The sequence below is a fragment of the Mercenaria mercenaria genome, chromosome 13, assembly GCF_021730395.1.
Source record: "Mercenaria mercenaria strain notata chromosome 13, MADL_Memer_1, whole genome shotgun sequence".
Classification (NCBI taxonomy): domain Eukaryota; kingdom Metazoa; phylum Mollusca; class Bivalvia; order Venerida; family Veneridae; genus Mercenaria; species Mercenaria mercenaria.
This window is the reverse complement of record NC_069373.1, coordinates 56928910-56948109: the sequence shown is the minus strand read 5'-3', so window position 1 is coordinate 56948109 and position 19200 is coordinate 56928910. Positions and strand designations below refer to the sequence as shown.

Below are 19200 nucleotides of genomic sequence, written 5' to 3'. Positions count from 1 at the left end.
CCAAATTCTGACAAGTGAGTGAAATATAATAGTTTTCAGGCATGCTTTTCTTAGATATGATACACCGAATTCTGAGAAGTGAGTGAAATATAAAAGTTTTCAGGCAAGCTTTACTTAGATTTGATAAACCGAATTCTGACAAGTGAGTGAAATATAAAAGTTTTCAGGCATGCTTTACTTAGATTTGATACACTAAAATTCTGACAAGTGAGTGAAATATAAAAGTTTTCAGACATGCTTTACTTAGATATGATACACCAAATTCTGACAAGTGAGTGAAATATAAAAGTTTTCAGGCATGCTTTACTTAGACACCAAATTCTGACAAGTGAGTGAAATATAAAAGTTTTCAGGCATGCTTTTCTTAGATATGATACACCAAATTCTGACAAGTGAGTGAAATATAAAAGTTTTCAGGCATGCTTTTCTTAGATATAATACACTAAAATTCTGAGAAGTGAGCGAAATATAAAAGTTTTCAGACATGCTTTTCTTAGATATATTACACTAAAATTCTGAGAAGTGAGTGAAATATAAAAGTTTTCAGACATGCTTTACTTAGATTTGATACACCAAACTCTGACAAGTGAGTGAAATATAAAAGTTTTCAGGCAAGCTTTACTTAGATTTGATACACCGAATTCTGACAAGTGAGTGAAATATAAAAGTTTTCAGGCAAGCTTTACTTAGGTTTGATACACCGAATTCTGACAAGTGAGTGAAATATAAAAGTTTTCAGGCAAGCTTTACTTAGATTTGATACACTAAAATTCTGACAAGTGGGTGAAATATAAAAGTTTTCAGACATGCTTTACTTAGATATGATACACCAAATTCTGACAAGTGAGTGAAATATAAAAGTTTTCAGGCATGCTTTACTTAGACACCAAATTCTGAGAAGTGAGTGAAATATAAAAGTTTTCAGACATGCTTTACTTAGATATGATACACCAAACTCTGACAAGTGAGTGAAATATAAAAGTTTTTTAGACATGCTTTACTTAGATATGATACACCAAACTCTGACAAGTGAGTGAAATATAAAAGTTTTCAGGCAAGCTTTACTTAGATTTGATACACCGAATTCTGACAAGTGAGTGAAATATAAAAGTTTTCAGGCATGCTTTACTTAGATTTGATGCACCAAATTCTGACAAGTGAGTGAAATATAAAAGTTTTCAGGCATGCTTTACTTAGACACCAAATTCTGACAAGTGAGTGAAATATAAAAGTTTTCAGACATGCTTTACTTAGATTTGATGCACCGAATTCTGACAAGTGAGTGAAATATAAAAAGTGTTATCAGCCATGCTTTCTTTTGTAAGATTCACCAAATTCTGACAAGTAAGTGTAATATGTAAGTTATCAGCCATGCTTTTCTGAGGTGAGATACACTAAATTTTGAGAGGTAAGTGAAATATATATAAGTTATAAGCCATGCTTTTCTGAGGTGAGATACGCTAAATTTTGACAAGTAAGTGAAATATTTGTAATTTATCAGCCATGCTTTTCTTATGTAAGAAGTATTACACCAAATTCTGACAAGTAAGTGTTATATTTAAGTTATCATCTATGCTTTTCTGAGGTGAGATACACTAAATTTTGAGAGGTAAGAGAAATATATGTAAGTTATCAGCTATGCTTTTCTGAGGAGAGATACGCTTAATTTTGACAAGTAAGTGAAAGTATCTTGATAAGACGGGCCCAGTATATGTAAGTGTTATCAGCCATATTAAGATACACCACATTCTCACAAGTAAGTGTAATATTTAAGTTATAAGCCACACTTTTCTTAGATATGACAGACTAACTGTGACAAGTTGTGAATCTTTCCTCAGGTATGATACTTTTAATTTTGGAAAGTAAGTCATGTTTGTCATTCTTGCTTTTGATATCTATTGTTTGCAGTTGTTTTAACTTGCAACAAACATGAGATTATTGCAAGTATTAAACAGATGTTGGTATTTCATATAGACCAGGCCTCTACTCATCTGTTATGTTTCTACTCTTGCTATATAAAGATGTGTTCAAGTGCCAGTACTACCAGTCTTTCTGTACTTTTTAGAGTGAATTTGCCACCAAGGAAGAATTCTCCATTTTTAAATTTGATGGGTGTCTTTAACAAGTCAGAGGTTATCCGAGGTCCACATTGGAACTACACTGGAACTGATGGTAAAAGACAGTTTATGATACAAATTAACTGATCTTAACATACATCTTATAGACATGCATTAATACAAAACATTAGCTGGATAGCTTCGATAGTAATAAAATGGTATAGGAACCTCATCATCAGAAGTTGTTTATTTTCCCATATTCCCTGTGCATTATATACAATACAATATACAAATAAAATACATGTACTTTAGTAATACAAATAAAACACAGTCATGTACTTTAGAAGACTGTTTAGATCTATCCCTGAGAATAAAAATAACTTTTTACTATGTAGGTGATTCCGGGAAGGGCGTTGTCATGGCATTTGTCGATGAAAAAGATGGACTGGCAAATGCCTGGGTGCGTGTAAAGTGGGAGATCGGGCATGATGTGAAAGAGTACAGGTTCGGTGTTGGGGGATTTGTTGACGTTGTTGCATCAAAAGTAAGCAAGGGAGGCAAAGTGTATGTAGATCATCTGCCAGTTATAGGTAAGAGTTTCATAAACATACTTGATCAAACCAAGCCTGCAGTTATTTTCCTTGGTTGCATTCTATGCTTCCAAAGGATCTCCTTATAGATTTTATTACATGCTTTTTTATACATTATACACATGTCACTGAAATAACTTATTTACTTAGTATTATCCTTACTAATTTTTTTTTAGTCCTAGTGAATAGATGAAATCATGTATTTTACCTTTTCAATTTGCAATTTTCAAGTTTGTATAGTCTCAAAATATTCATTTGGCAGAAAAAAAGAGTAAAATTATACTGATGAAATATTTTTCCATTATATGTCTTTTGAGTTTTACTTATTTCAAAACTCATTTAAGTAAGGGTGTTAGTTAAAATATTCAATGCATTTTTGTCATAGTTTGAAAAACATTTACACTGATTAATTGTTTCTTTGCACACATTTGAAGTATTTCCGCTTTTAATTTTGAAAAAAGTCTAGTCAATAGCTCGTACAGAAGTTTTTAGAATATATGTATTAGGAATGTCAATATTTTGTTAACCTAAAAAGCAGTCAACAATAGAGTCTTTCAAATGGTAAACTGGTTAATTGAATAAAATATACTGCATCTATTTCTCTCTTGATAGATCACTATTTTACATTGACACCGCTAAAACAGTATATTCGGAACTCATTATCATTTGAGATATCCACTGTCACTTCTTTATACAACATTTTTTGTCGAGCCCGCTTGCAGAAGTGAAGACACAGTTGTCCAAACGGCTGTTCAGTGTATGTGCGTGCATCTGTTTGTTTGTTTGTCCAGACCATAACTTTGATATGCATGGAGCAATCTCATTTATATATGGCATGAATGTTAACCTCAGTGAGTTGGAGTGTCATTTGCAAACCGCAGATTCCTATCTCAAAGGTTAAGGTCAAACTTGGAGGTCGAAGGTTAAATTCTGACTTTGTCTGGAGCATTTCTTCTTTATGCATGGAGGAATTTTGATGTAACTTGGCACAAATGTTCACAACCATGTGACAGCTGGTGGGCTCAACATGTTGCCCGTGGGCATCTAGTAACTTGGATGGGAAGCAATTGTATTTTATTTGTATCAAGAATTTCAAGATGACTGCAGAAGGAGAATGCATACTGAAAGCTTTGATATATTAATGAGTTAGTTCACTGATGTTTGATTGAAAGTTTTGGAAATGTATCGGGGAAATGGTTTCACTATTTCCATGCCAAAAGTGTTCAAGTATGATATTTAGTGAAAGGGTATTTATATATCATAGAATGGACATGGTCTGAAAAGTTATTAGCCAGGTTTAAGTCACCAATGGTCAAACATGTGTTGCTGATGAGCAATTAGTAATCTGTACATTTAATTTATTGAAAAGTACAAACCCATTATTCCTTCATGTCAGACTATGGAGATGAGATTAGCGACTTAACACCCTTTGGGGCTTTTAATGATGGACACATGTCAAATAGACTTGATTGCAAAAGGACTGCTGATTTGAAATTAAAATATTTCTAAACCACCATATTTAGCTCACCTGTCACAGGGTGAGCTTTTGTGATCGCAATTTGTCCTTCGTCCGTCCGTCGCCCGTTCACATTTTCTTGTGAACATAATAGAGACCACATTTTGCTATCAGTTTTAATCAAACTTGCACATAACTTGTATTGGCATAAGATCTCGGTTCCTTTCGAAAACTGGTCAGATCCCATCATGTGTTCCAGAGTTATAGCCCCTTAAAGGGCCAAAATTTGCTATTTTCGGCTTGTGAGCACTATAATGAATACATTTTGCAATCAACTTTTATCAAACTTACACACAACTTGTATTGGCATAATATCTCAGTTCCTTTCAAAAACTTGCCAGATCCCGTTATAGGTTCCAGAATTATGGCCCCTTAAAGGGTCAAAATTTGCTATTTTGGCTTTTGCAGCCATATAGAGACTTCATTTATGGTTTTATTTGATACAAACTTGCAAAATATCTTCAACAACAATAAATCTTGGATTCCATGATGAATCTGTCAGATCCAATTATAGGTTCCAGAGTTACGGCCCCAGATTGACCCCTGAAAGAGCCAAAATTTGTTAATTTTTACCTTGTGGACACGATAGAAGTGACATTTTATATTTGATTTTAACCACGCTTACACACAAGGTCATGTAGGGTCAAAAACAAGGTCACCAGGTTAAATCAAAGAATAAGCTTGTTTACACTCAAGAGGCCATGTTTTTTTGGTCCAATGTTAATGAAAATTTGTCAGAATATTTGTCTCCATGAAATCACTAGGTAAAACATGTTAACACTGTTATTGTATGTTACTCAGGTGAGCGACTTAGGACCATCTTGGCTGTCTTGTTTATTGACATTTTAAAATTTAACTATTTGAAAGAAAAAATGCAGTTTGCCAGTAACTGATTTAACAAACTGATAATCAAATAATGGTTAACCAGTAAACCATTGACTTCCTTATCAAATATATATCTATCAATTGTTCAAATATTTGACAAATCACCATAAAGGGGTTCATACATATTTTTGTATGATAAAATGGAAGTTTGTTTCTCAAAGATTGACAACAATTCAATTGTAAGAGTGACATAAAAGGAGTTTGTGTAAAACAGATTTGGCCTAGTTAAGTTTTCATTATTCCAGGGATAATAAAGGTGAAAACAGGAGACAAGGTGTCTGTGAACATGAGCTTGAAGGAGTTTCAGGATGCACAGAAGAAAGGTAACATCCCTGGAGGCTGGAAGGATGACATGAAACAGGTAAGGTGTAATGTCAGTTTCCTATGCAGTGGTCTCCTCTTAGTTTATACATAATTTATTTAGGTTGATTGTGAAGGAAGTTCTACAACTTATATTAATCACTCTTGATACCTCATTCCTGATGGAATCCATCGCCATGAGGGTATGAGAGAAGAGGCCAGTTTTAATGCTGAGTGCCAAGCAAGGGAGCTACTGGTACATTTTTAGCTCGACTATTCATAGAATAGTAGAGCTATTGGACTCGCCCATGCGTCGGCGTCCGCGTCGGCGTCCGTGTCCCGATTTGGTTAAGTTTTTGTATGTAAGCTGGTATCTCAGCAACCACTTGTGGGAATGGATTGAAACTTCACACACTTATTCACTGTGATAAACTGACTTACATTGCACAGGTTCCATAACTCTATTTTGCTCTTTTACAAAATTATGCCCCTTTTTTGACTTAGAAATTTTTGGTTAAGGTTTTGTATGTAAGCTGGTATCTCAGCAACCACTTGTGGGAATGGATTGAAACTTCACAAACTTATTCACTGTGATAAACTGACTTACATTGCACAGGTTCCATAACTCTATTTTGCTTTTTTACAAAATTATGCCCCTTTTTCGACTTAGAATTTTTTGGTTAAGGTTTTGTATGTAAGCTGGTATCTCAGTAACCACTTGTGGGAATGGATTGAAACTTCACACACTTGTTCACTGTCATGATCTGACATACACAAAGCAGGTTCCATAACTCTGTTTTGCTTTTTTACAAAATTATGCCCCTTTTTCGACTTAGAATTTTTTGGTTAAGGTTTTGTATGTAAGCTGGTATCTCAGTATCCACTAATGGGAAAGGATTGAACCTTCACACACTTGTTCACTGTCATGATATGACATGCAGTGCAATGGGTCAATAACTCAACTTTGCATTTTACAAAATTATGCCCCTTTTTAAACTTAGGAGTTTTGGGTTAAATTCTTATATGTAAGCTGGTATCTCAGTACCCACTAATGGGAATGGATTGAAACTTCACACACTTGTCCACTGTCATGAGCTGATAAGCACTATGCAGGTTCCATAACCCAATTTTGCTTTTTTTAAATATTGCCCCTTTTTCGACTTTCGTATTCATTCAGTCGACAAGGCTGTTGAATAGTCAAGCGTTGCTGTCCTCCGACAGCTCTTGTTCATGTCTTTGGTATGACGCGGCCGGGGATCGAACCCACAACCTCCTGCACTCGAAGCTGACGCACTACCACTAGGCTATCGAGGCGGTCTCCCATTAAAATCTGCCACTACAAACATTTTATCAGGATGTTGATAAATCGTTGTTCTCATCATTTGATATTAGATTTTAGTTTTTGAAATTGTTTTGACTATTTTTCAGAAGTTTATGGCAAATGTGGGTGATATAATGAAACAGTAAAGTCAGAAATAGGAATAATATATTTGAATTACTTTACAATGGTCTCGTGATTTTTGTAAAAATAAGAAAATTACTAAATCTTACTTAATGACTATTAAACATAAAGCTTTATAATTAAGGCATCTAACCTATGGTACCCTGTTACAAATGCTTTTCAATTTTGAATGGAAAATTTAGTAAACAACTTAATGTTCTAATTGTCTTTCCATAACATAATCTGTCAGTAACTAATTTACAAAGCTTTTACAAGGAATATAGCAATAATTTAATGATATCTAATTTCCCTTTTTTTTGTCGTACAAGCTGGAGGTCAGTGCCTTTAAGAAACTAAAAGGTGGTAAAATTAAAGGTCTTCACCAGGGATTTCAGACTTATATTTTGAATGAATATTTGTCATGTGCTTAGCAGCTGAGGAGAGAGACCATTACATCATGAAAGACTTTTATCAGAAATAATATGACCGTTTTGTGTCGATTCGCCGTAAAAACCAACTCACTCACTCGCTAAAGATATTGTTGCAGAATCTAAAATACCGGTATGTACCTCATTGGACTGATGGGTACAAGGTTCTGTTTATTATTACAGTGTGTGAACGAGATTGGGACTGTTGTAGAAATTCTGTTTGGAGGGGATATGGCACGTGTACAGTACCCGAATGGTAATTTACACATTGTTGCGAAGGCTGCGCTGTATAGGGTACGTATTGAAATATTTTATGATCAGAAACTTGTAGAAATTCTATTTGGAGATTATATTGCACATGTAAAATATCAGAATGACAGTTTACACATTGTTGCTGAGGCAGCACTCTATAGGGTATGTCAGGAACTGTTTTTGAAATCCGGTTTGGAGGTGATAAAGCGTATGTTCAATATCCCAATGGTAGTTAACACATTCTTTCCAAGAAAGAACTGTGTAGGGTATATATTGAATATCTTATTGTCACGAACTGTTTTATAAATTCCATTTAGAAGTTACATAGCTTTTATACTTTTGTTGTACTGTATCAAACTGAGTGGCAATTTATATGAGCCGCGCCATGAGAAAACCAACATATTGGCTTTGCGACCAGCATGGATCCAGACCAGACTGCGCATCCGCGCAGTCTGGTCAGGATCCATGCTGTTCGCTTTCAAAGCTTATTGCAATTAGAGAAACCATAAGCGAACACTATGGATCCTGATCTGGATCCATGCTGGTCGCAAACCCATTATGTTGATTTTCTCTTGGCGCGGCTCATATATTGATACACAGTGTGCACTGTCTCAGATAAGTAGTTAAATTTATTCATTGCCAGTCTATTGTCTGGAAGAAGTGAACTGAATATTTTTAATTATGCGAAAACTTAATGTAGCAATTTTGCTCTTACATGTCCTACTTTTTTCATGTGATGTAGAATTCACAACTTTCTGAAAATTAAATCTGAGATATATCATTACGTGAATATTATCTGATCTTGATGGTGGCCATTTTTTTAAAAAACTTTGTGAATGAAACATGCATATGTCGGTGAAAATATAGTCCCATTGCATAAATGTTTTACAGTAATAAAAATACTTTATTTGTATTAATTTATACATTTTTGTCAGATCTGCATGGTTCAATGTACATTTTGTAGCTTCATTTTAAAGTCACAAATGGTTGTAGAAACTCTTATTGTATATTAACTTAAGAAATTTAATAAAGCAAAACAGGTTTTAACAAGACTGTATTGAGTTTTGAATTTACATTGTTATATTGAATATATGAAAACTTATAGCAGAGCTTCCAACAGTTACTATATGAGCCGTGCCATGGGAAAACCAACATAGTGGGTATGCGACCAGCATGGATCCAGACCAGCCTGCGCATCCGCCCAGTCTGGTCAGGATCCATGCTGTTCACTAACAGTTTCTCCAATTCCAATAGGCTTTCAAAGCGAACAGCATGGAGCCTGACCAGACTGCGCGGATGTGCAGGCTGGTCTGGATCTATGCTGGTCGCAAAGCCACTATGTTGGTTTTCTCATGGCACGGCTCATATAATTTACACTTTGTTGCTAAGACTGCACTGTAGAAAATGTGATTTTAGGGACACATTTTCCATAATTTAGATAATTTAAATCCAGTCTTTTTGTAGTCCAATTCAAAATTCATGTGACAGCTTTGTGTATCAATTTAGATATAACGGGTGACTGTCTTAGAAAGCACTTATTTATTACATGCTGAACATTTTAACCCTTATCATGCAGGACACAATACATTCTGCCTTTGCAACCAGTGTAGATCATGATCAGCCTGAACATTCATGCAGTCTGATCAAGATTTGCACTGTTCGCCATTCAGTCAGTATCTTTTTGGTAAGCACCCCTTTTAACAGTTAATGGCACTGTCTAAATTCAAAGATGGACAAGTTCATTATAGAAATTTAGCAGGGTAAGGGTTAACAGATTGTTTATATTTACATGTATTTTTAAAGTGGTCTGCTTTTTCCAGAGAGGAGGGTTCCGAGAGGGAGATGCTGTAGATATTATCAAAGACAAGAAACTGTTGAAGAAACTTCAGGAGGGTCATGGTGGAGTTGAGAAAAGTATGGAAGATGTAAGTGATGTCATGAAGATAAACTTCTGTCAGGAAATATACATTTTTATAATGACTTTTTGTTATCATTTAACCTTTAGCCTGCTGGCGGCAAGTGATTCTGCCTTTGCGGCCAGTGCTGACCAAGATCAGCCTGCAAGGATGTGCAGGCTGATCATAGTCTGCACTGTTTGCTATTCAGTCAGTTAATTTTCAGTGAGCACCCCTTTGAATAATAAATGGTATTGCCCAAATTGAATGATGGACCAGTCCATTTTAGAAATTTAGCAGAGTAAGGGTTTAAATTAGTTACAATTTCATCCACTAAATCTGTAACTGTTACAGTGTTTTTCCTGAATAAAGCCTTATTTCACAAGGTCAAGATAAGTTATGCATCATTTCATTTTAAGGTGTCTTTATTAATGTTAATATTATGGCCAAAAATGTATTTTTCTCTGTGTGAATATCTGGACCATTAAAAACGTTGGGAGCACTTAGAGTTGCTGTTCATATATCTCTGTCCATGTGAATTTGTGTTTTGCATATCTCAAAAAAGTTTTTGACCTAGAGTCATCAAACCTTACAGGATTGTTATTCAGCGTGTGAAGTTGTGCACCTTATATTTTTACTGGGATTTCACAGAGTCAGACTAAAGTTATGGCCCTTGACTTCATCAAAAATATGCATACAGTGACAGGCATTGAGGGCCCTAGTGTCCTATGGACACACATCTAGTTTTATTAGGATAAAACCTATAAACTTACATTAATTTTCTAATGAGATCCAATTCTATTTAATGGGCCATTTTGTTCCTTTAGGTGACAGTTGACACTTTATGGTTCAAAGGTTGATATCTAGTTTGATTATATTTAGAGAAAGTTTATAAACTGTTTATTTTTGTAAAGGTCTTTTAAATTTACAAACTGGTCATAGTGCTTTGTGACTATAGAAATATGTTGGGAATAAAATGTCTTAACCGTCTTCGGGTTTTGAACATTAATTAAAGCCTACCACTAATAACAAGCCGATTCGCGGAACGAAAATATCGGAAATGTTCTTAAAAGTCGAACGGCTCACACATCATCACGTTCATTCCAATCGAGTTCATTTCAGTCTACTCGAAGATTTCAGTCGCGTTCATTTCAGTCTACTCGTAAACATTTCGGTGCGCCCAACATTTCACTCGCGTTGTTAAATTCAGTGAAGAAAGTTTGAGATACAAATGAACTAAAGCAGTTCGTTTGGTTCTTTCACATGCCCAATGTAAAGCATTGACACACGTTTTACTGCATACGACATTCCCTGATTTAGGGAACTGTGTGTTTTTGATTTCATTTGGTTCAAAATACAGTACACTCCAAAGGTCTGGAGATAAATAAAAACTTGATCCCTAAAATTCATTATATTTTTCAACACATAGAAACAGCTTAAGTAATTACAGCATAAATGAATTATTTATAAAGAAAAGGTGTAATTGTTTAACAAATTTCTGCTAGTTTATAGTCATTAAAAAAAGCACATTTCTTATCGTATGTTTGGACTGTCTTACAGTTGTTTCCATCTTGTCTCAAGACTTTCCAAAGGCACTGTAAGTTATGATGAGGAATTTGTACTGAAAATGTATAATTATGATAAAGCTGAAACAAGAATGAAGATAAAGTGCGGAAATAGCGTATTAACATTTACAACTGTTTTCTTGTAAGGCATGTGGGAAATTAGGTCGCCTGCTGAAGATACAAGGTGACGGCGATATGATTGTCCTTGTTGATGGAAAGAAATACACCTTCAGCCCAACCTGCTGCTCTCCCGTGGATGATCCGAAATTGGCCAGTAAGGCACCACCCATGCCAGTGTCAGACAGTGAGGACGAGGATGAGGATTTGGAACCAGAAGGGGACATGGTTCCCGGCAGGAAGGTATTATGTAATCCTGATGATGACAAGGGTGGTCAGAAGCAAAACCTGAAAGGTAATATATCATGTTTACATCTACATTCTACAGAAATTATTTGTATATACTGCAGATGTTTATGTAATTGTACTAAATTTAATGGGAAGACATTTTTACAGTTGCAAACTTTATTCAGATCTAAGTGTTCTACCAAAAGCACCATTTTAGCAACTTAAAATTGTTTGCATTCATTTTATTCTATGGTAGAAGTGTATATATTTTCAAATAATTTTACAGGCCTATTGTCAAAAAAGTTAGCCATGTTTCTCAATAACTAAGCATTATTTTCCATGTTTTCAAACATACAAGTGTTTCCAATGTTGAATACAGTCAGACCTACTTGAAAGAAGATGTCTGGTAAGAGATCAATGTCATTAAGGGACTACTTGCATTAAACAAAGAGTGCTAAAGTCATAAGATACACCAGTGGCTGCAAATTAATTTAAACACAATTTTCTCTTATTACTCTAATTGCAAATGGGACATAAAGATATAGTACAACTTGCATTAAGAGTCAGCTTGCATTTAGAGACCTTTTACATTAAGAGACCACTTTCATTAAGAGGGGCCTCCGTGGCCGAGTGGTTAGAGTCGTTGACTTCAAACCATTTGCCCCTCATCGATGTGGGTTCGAAACCTCATTTGGGGCGTAGAATTCTTCACGTGAGGAAGCCATCCAGCTGGCTTACGGAAGGTCGGTGGTTCTACCCAGGTGCCCGCTCGTGATGAAATAGTGCACGGAGGGGCACCTGGGGTCTTCCTCCACCATTAAAGCTGGAAAGTCGCCATATGACCTAAAATTGTGTCGGTGCGACGTTAAACCCAACAAAATAAAATAAATAAATAAACTTTCATTAAGAGACCACTTTCATTAAGAGAACACTTGAATTAAGAGACCACTTGAATTAAGAGACCACTTGAATTAAGAGACCACATACATTTAGACACCACTTTCATTAAGAGACCACTTGAATTAAGAGACCACTTGAATTAAGAGACCACTTGAATTAAGAGACCACTTACATTTAGAGACCACTTTCATTAAGAGACCACTTTCATTAAGAGACCACTTGAATTAAGAGACCACTTACATAAAGAGACCACTTGAATTAACAGAACACTTATATTAAGAGACCACTTTCATTAACAGAACACTTACATTAAGAGACCTTTTGAATTAACAGAACACTTACATTAAGACACCACTTTCATTAAGAGACCACTTGAATTAACAGAACACTTACATTAAGAGACCACTTGAATTAACAGAACACTTACATTAAGAGACCACTTTCATTAAGAGACCACTTGAATTAACAGAACACTTACATTAAGACACCTTTTACATTAAGAGACCACTTGAATTAACAGAACACTTACATTAAGAGACCACTTTCATTAAGAGACCACTTGAATTAACAGAACACTTACATTAAGACACCACTTACATTAAGAGACCACTTGAATTAACAGAACACTTACATTAAGAGACCACTTTCATTAAGAGACCACTTGAATTAACAGAACACTTACATTAAGAGACCACTTTCATTAAGAGACCACTTGATTTAACAGAACACTTTCATTAAGAGACCACTTTCATTTAGAGACCTTTTACATTAAGAGACCACTTTCATTAAGAGACCACTTAAATTAACAGAACACTTACATTAAGAGACCACTTGAATTAACAGAACACTTACATTAAGAGACCACTTGAATTAACAGAACACTTACATTAAGAGACCACTTTCATTAAGAGAACACTTGAATTAACAGAACACTTACATTAAGAGACCACTTGAATTAACAGAACACTTACATTAAGACACCACTTTCATTAAGAGACCACTTAAATTAACAGAACACTTACATTAAGAGACCACTTGAATTAACAGAACACTTACATTAAGAGACCACTTGAATTAACAGAACACTTACATTAAGAGACCACTTTCATTAAGAGAACACTTGAATTAACGGAACACTTACATTAAGAGACCACTTGAATTAACAGAACACTTACATTAAGACACCACTTTCATTAAGAGACCACTTAAATTAACAGAACACTTACATTAAGAGACCACTTGAATTAACAGAACACTTACATTAAGACACCACTTTCATTAAGAGACCACTTGAATTAAGAGACCACTTTCATTAAGAGACCACTTGAATTAACAGAACACTTACATAAAGAGAATAGTTCTGCATTAAGATACCACTTGCATTAAAATACCACTTTTATATTTTTTTGTATATATATATATATATTACAATTAGAAGCACACCCCCACCCCCTCTTTTTCATGACACTCCCTCATCATTTCATTTTATTTATCATTTTCCATTATTCATCATACACAAAAACATTTTAGAACAAAAACAAAATACTTTATTTCTATCCCTGTCTGTCATTGTTGCAACATTTAGTTTAAAACTATAGATATATATATAATTGAATAATCTTTTTGTATTGTCAGATAAGCCCGCCCGCTTAGCTCACTAGGTAAGAGCGTTGGTCTACGGATCGCAGGGTCGTGAGTTCGATTCTCGGGCGGGGCGTATGTTCTCCGTGACTATTTGATAAACGCCATTGTGTCTGAAATCATTAGTCCTCCACCTCTGATTCATATGGAGAAGTTGATAGCTACTAGTGGAGAACAGGTTTGTACTGGTACACAATCCAGGAACACTGGTTAGGTTAACTGCCCGCCGTTACTTGACTGAAATACTGTTGAAAAACGGCGTTAAACCCAAAACAAACAAACAAAGTATTGTCAGATAGAATAGTATATATAATGTTAATTGTTTCATTTGTTCTAAAGTGAAATAAAAAAAATTTGAAAAACAAAATACCACTTTTAATGCCCCCTTTGAAGAAGTGGGAGCATATTGCTTAGCACAAACTTGGTAGCATGACTGGGCTTATGAAGTAGGTGACTCCTATTGCTTTGGAGGTCAATAGATCAAAGATTAAGGCCACAGGAGCCTAAACCTTGAAAACAGTTTCCTCTCAATAACTTGAGAACCACATGACCCAGTTTCTTCTAGTAAGAGCATGATCGGGTGTATGAAGTAGATGTATGAAGTATTGTTTTTAGGGTCAGTCAAAGGTGAAGGTCATAGGGGCCAGTCAAAGGTGAAGGTCATAGGGGCCTAAACCTTGAAAACGTTTTCTGCTCAATAACTTGAGAACCACTTGACCCAGTATTTTCAAACTTGATAGCATGATTGGGCTTATGAAGTATATGACCCCTTTTGTATCTAGGTCAATAATTCAAAGGTCAAGGTCACAGGGACCTGACCATTGAAAACTATTCCTGCATGGTAACTGGAGAAGTACTTGACCCAAACGCTTGCAAGTTGCACTGTATTTTTATGTTCCATTTTCAGGTAGGGCAACAAGAGATAATTGTGTTAAAATTGAATTGCAGCCAGGCGTATCTCGTGTGTGTGTTTGGCACTCTTTGTTAAAATTATTTGTTTGACTTGTAAAGCTTACAAAATTGTCCAGCAGTATCATGTCGTTTCAGCTTTTTCGGATGACTTTGGATCTATGTATGTTAATTTAAAGAGGAACCAAGGGGATATATCCAGTCAGGGTAATGCCATGTCTGAGGCATTCACCAAGGCAGACTTACAGGGTGTGATGAACCTGGTCAAACGTAACAAAGGACTTGTGAGCTTTCTTTTTTTTTTTTTATTTTATACTTACAATTTCTAACTTTTATATTGAGACAAAGACTGGCACCATGGCAGAACTGGAGAGATTCTGCCAGCAGGGTAGCAAAGAAAAATCTCTACACTTCAGTTTAGATCTGTAATTATGATCAGTTTATAAATAATTATTCTGTAATTGATAATGGGGATAGTGTGGGGGTAGGCTATAGTGTTACTCCTGTCTGTATGTGAGTGCATGTATTGATTAGCTTTCATTTGGATTGAGATGGTGAGTGCATTTAGTTCACTATGAATGTATAAAGAGACAAAATTTAATGCTTTTGTGTACTGCTCATACAAAATTGAGAAAAATAAGTGTTTTGCACCCTTACTAATAGTAAGACAGTTCTTTGTTTATACAACTTTAAGCATTTAGTTTAGAGTTAATTTGAACTATGAATTTTGTTTAGTACAAAATGAATAAGTTGTGATTATATTAAGAAAACAGTGTTTTGCATATTGCTGGTACAAAATTGAATTATTTCAATTTTCACCATGCAAAATGTTAAAACATTAGACATGAACCAAAATAAAAAAATTAGTGTGGCCGAGTGGTTAAGGTCGCTGACTTCAAATCACTTGCCCCTCATCGATGTGGGTTTGAGCCTCACTCGGGGCTTTGAATTCTTCAAAGCCCCGTGAGGAAGCCATCCAGCTGGCTTACGGAAGGTCGGTGGTTCTACCTGGGTGCCCGCTCATGATGAAACAATGCACGGAGTGGCACCTGGAGTCTTCCTCCACCATTAAAGCTGGAAAGTTGCCATATGACCTATCATGTGTCTGTGCGATGTTAAATCCAACAAAAAAAAAAAATAAATAAATAAATAAAATAAAATTAGAGTGTGTTGAAGTCTAAAATTCTGACTTCAAATGTTGATAAATGCAGGCGCAGGCAGTCACAGCTGCAGTGATCAATTATAAATGTATTTATCTATTGACTGTGTTGTATTTTTATTGTTGAACTTTTAGGTTGATTTCAAAATGGAAGGACGTACAGTTTTGCACCTGGCTTGCCATGAAGGGTATAAGGATCTGGTCACCTATCTACTTGAGTCAGGGGCCGATATGTCTGCACGGGATGACGAGGGAGATACCCCACTCCACTATGCTGCTTTTGGGTATTGTACTTTATATACATTAAAACATCGATGACCTGAGGTGGCATTTAATTAAATTATTAAATGGATAAGCTCGAACTATCAAGGTTTGGGCAATCTGAACAGAAAAAATAGGAAAATGGCCAGGGTTCTCATGAATTTTCTTACTGAACCTGGGCGATTGACCTAATTTAATCATGTTTGGATTGGCCGTAGCATCAAAAGTCCACAAATAATGTTGGCATTTCTCTTGTAGACACTACATAATAGTAAACAAAATTGGTGGCTGTCTGTGTGCATACTATGAAAAAAAAAGAGAAATTTTCTCACAAATGTCTAAAAAGTCTATTTCTTTTATACCAAATTTTGTAGATTTCAAATACTGTAAAATCATTTAATTTAGTGGGCATGAAATTTCGTGGTTTTGGTCAAAACGGCAATTTCGTGAGGATATGAATTCGTGGATTTCAACTTTTGAACATGAAATGAATGGGAATTTTACTTGTTCATTGGGATTAAATTTCGTGATTGACTCAGCCACGAAATCCAAGAAAATTAGTCCCCTACTAATATTAATGATTTCACAGTAGTATTGATAAAGTGAGTAGGCATTTTATTAGTTCACTATGTTTCCCTCTTGTAGTGGGGGAGACATATTGATTAAGTGCTGCCCATTTGTCTGTCTGTCAATTTGTTCGTCTGTTTGTCACAAAGTTTGTCCACGCAACTCTGATATTATTGGACAGACACCAGTCTTTACAAGCATGATCGCTGCCAAGCCTAGTTGTGCATATCATCGGCATTTTCTTGTTTGATTATTTTTAGCAGAGTTATGGCCCTTGATTAATGATTTTATGAAGTTACGGCCCCTTCATTTATATTATTTGGCAGATTTCCCCCAAAAAGCCTCCTTGTGCATATTGTTGACGTTTTCTGGTTCATTGTTTTTTAACAGAGTTATGGCCCTTAATTCATCAAATTTTATGATGTGTTGGCCACTTCTCTTATATAATTGGGCAGATTTCCACCAAACCTTACAGGAGTGATCAATGCCAAGCCTCATTGTGCATATTGTTGGCATTTTCTGGTTCATCAGTTTTCAGCACAGTTATGGCCCTTGATTCATCAAATTTTATGAAGTTTTGGCCACTTCTCTTGTACTATTGGGCAGATTTCTACCAAATCTTACAGAAGTGATCAGTGCCAAGCATCATTGTGCATATTGTTGGCATGTTCTGGTTCATTGATTTTCATTAGAGTTATGGCCCTTGAGTTGTTGTATTTTTCCTTGTCCAGGCAACTGCTCCAATACTACCAGAAGTTACCCCAAAAAGTGATCATTGCTAATCCTAGTTGTGAATATCATGGGCATGGACAGTTAGCCACTTGCAGACTCAGTAATACAAATATGTTGCAATATATTAAGAAGTCATTTATTTGGTTTTACATTGTGGTAAAGAATAAAATGTATTTTCTCCAATTAAAAATCTAAAAAATAACTTTACCTTGATCTGCTATGTTGCGTTTGGCTAGAGTGGTTTTTTCCAGTCCTGGATCCCATGAGGCACTTGTGCCAAGTGTGATCAGGTCTTGCAAAATCCAAGAGAGCCGAATGCATGATTTTAGACAAAAAAAAGCTTAAATTGCATTTGAAACAGTGAACTTTTTGATGCAAGAAACCTTTAGAAACATGTTTACATCATTTCTGATGTCATATTTGACATCAACCTTCTTATACGCCTGTCTAATGTAACTTGGCACAAATGTTCACCATCATGAGACAGAGTGTCATGTGCAAAAACCAGGTCCCTAGCTCTAAGGTCAAGGTCACACCTAGTGGTCAAAGGTCAAATTCAAGAATGACTTTGTCCAGAGCATTTCTTCTTTATGCATGGAGGGATTTTGATGTAACTTGGCAAAAATGTTGAGAGAGTTGACAGAGTGTCATGCACAAGAACCAGGTCCCTAGGTCTAAGGTCAAAGTCACACTTAGAGGTCAAAGGTCAGGTATAAGAACGACAACTTAACAAGCTCTCGGCGGGCGTATTTTGTGACTATGGCACCCTTGTTTATCATATCTGATGGGAATTGAATACAGGATATTGTATTCATTACAGGCTCTATTTTAGACAGAAATTTGGCAGATATATGATAAAGTAGAACATTGTTCTTGTAGAAAACAGCCAGATTGTGTACAGGAGATGTTGCAAAGTGCTGCTGACCCCAATATTCAGAACAACAATGGTTTTACACCACTTATTATTGCCATTGACCACCCGGATATAGACTCTGTACAGTGCCTTATACTCAACAATGCTGATGTGTCACTAAGGGTAAGTTATCAACCCTAAAGTTTTAAAATTATGCTTTAAAACTTTCTGTGGAGAGATTTTTGTTGAGCCCGCTTGCGGTGAGCTCGATATAGTCATCACTTTTGGCGGGTTGGTGTATGTGTGTGTGTCCATGCGTCTATCTGATTTTGTCCGGACCATAACTTTGACATGCATGGACCAATCTTGGTTATATTTGGCATGAATGTTTACCTCAATGAGAAGGAGTGTGATGCGCAAACCCAATGTTCCTATCTCAAAGGTCAAGGTCACAGTTGGAGGTCAAATGTCATATTGAATCTTGTCTGGAGCATTTCTTCTTCATGCATGGTGGAATTTTGAAGTAACTTGGCATGAATGTTCACCTTTATGAGACAAAGTGTCATGCGCAAGAACCAGGTCCCTAGGTCTAAGGTCAAGGCCAAACTTAGAGGCCAAAGGTCAAATACAAGAATGACATTGTCTGGAGCATGTCTTCTATATAAAAATGCCAACTTGTTTGTTTCCAGTAGTGTTCACTAAGGAGAGGCTGTGCTGTATATGAAATTTGTACTTGTTTGTTTTCAGTGGTGTTCACTGAGAAGAGGTTGTACAATATATGAAATGTCAACCTGTTTGTTTCCAGTGGTGTTGTCTTCAGAGAGGTTGTACAGTATATGAAATGTCGACTTGTTTGTTTCCAGTGGTGTTGTCTTCAGAGAGGTTGTACAGTATATGAAATGTC

The 19200-nt window shown here is 35.7% G+C and overlaps 1 protein-coding gene across 1 annotated transcript in view; it reads left to right on the top strand.

Moving 5' to 3' along the window:
* Positions 1–19200, top strand: part of LOC123529963 (E3 ubiquitin-protein ligase MIB2-like) — a 39469-nt gene that overhangs the window by 2207 nt on the left and 18062 nt on the right. The window contains exons 4-12 of the mRNA XM_053520914.1: positions 2066–2172; positions 2453–2647; positions 5294–5409; positions 7401–7511; positions 9290–9394; positions 11077–11341; positions 14863–15008; positions 16019–16167; positions 18323–18479. Of these exons, the coding sequence (XP_053376889.1) occupies positions 2066–2172; positions 2453–2647; positions 5294–5409; positions 7401–7511; positions 9290–9394; positions 11077–11341; positions 14863–15008; positions 16019–16167; positions 18323–18479 (1351 nt within the window). The remainder of the gene's footprint in view (positions 1–2065; positions 2173–2452; positions 2648–5293; positions 5410–7400; positions 7512–9289; positions 9395–11076; positions 11342–14862; positions 15009–16018; positions 16168–18322; positions 18480–19200) is intronic.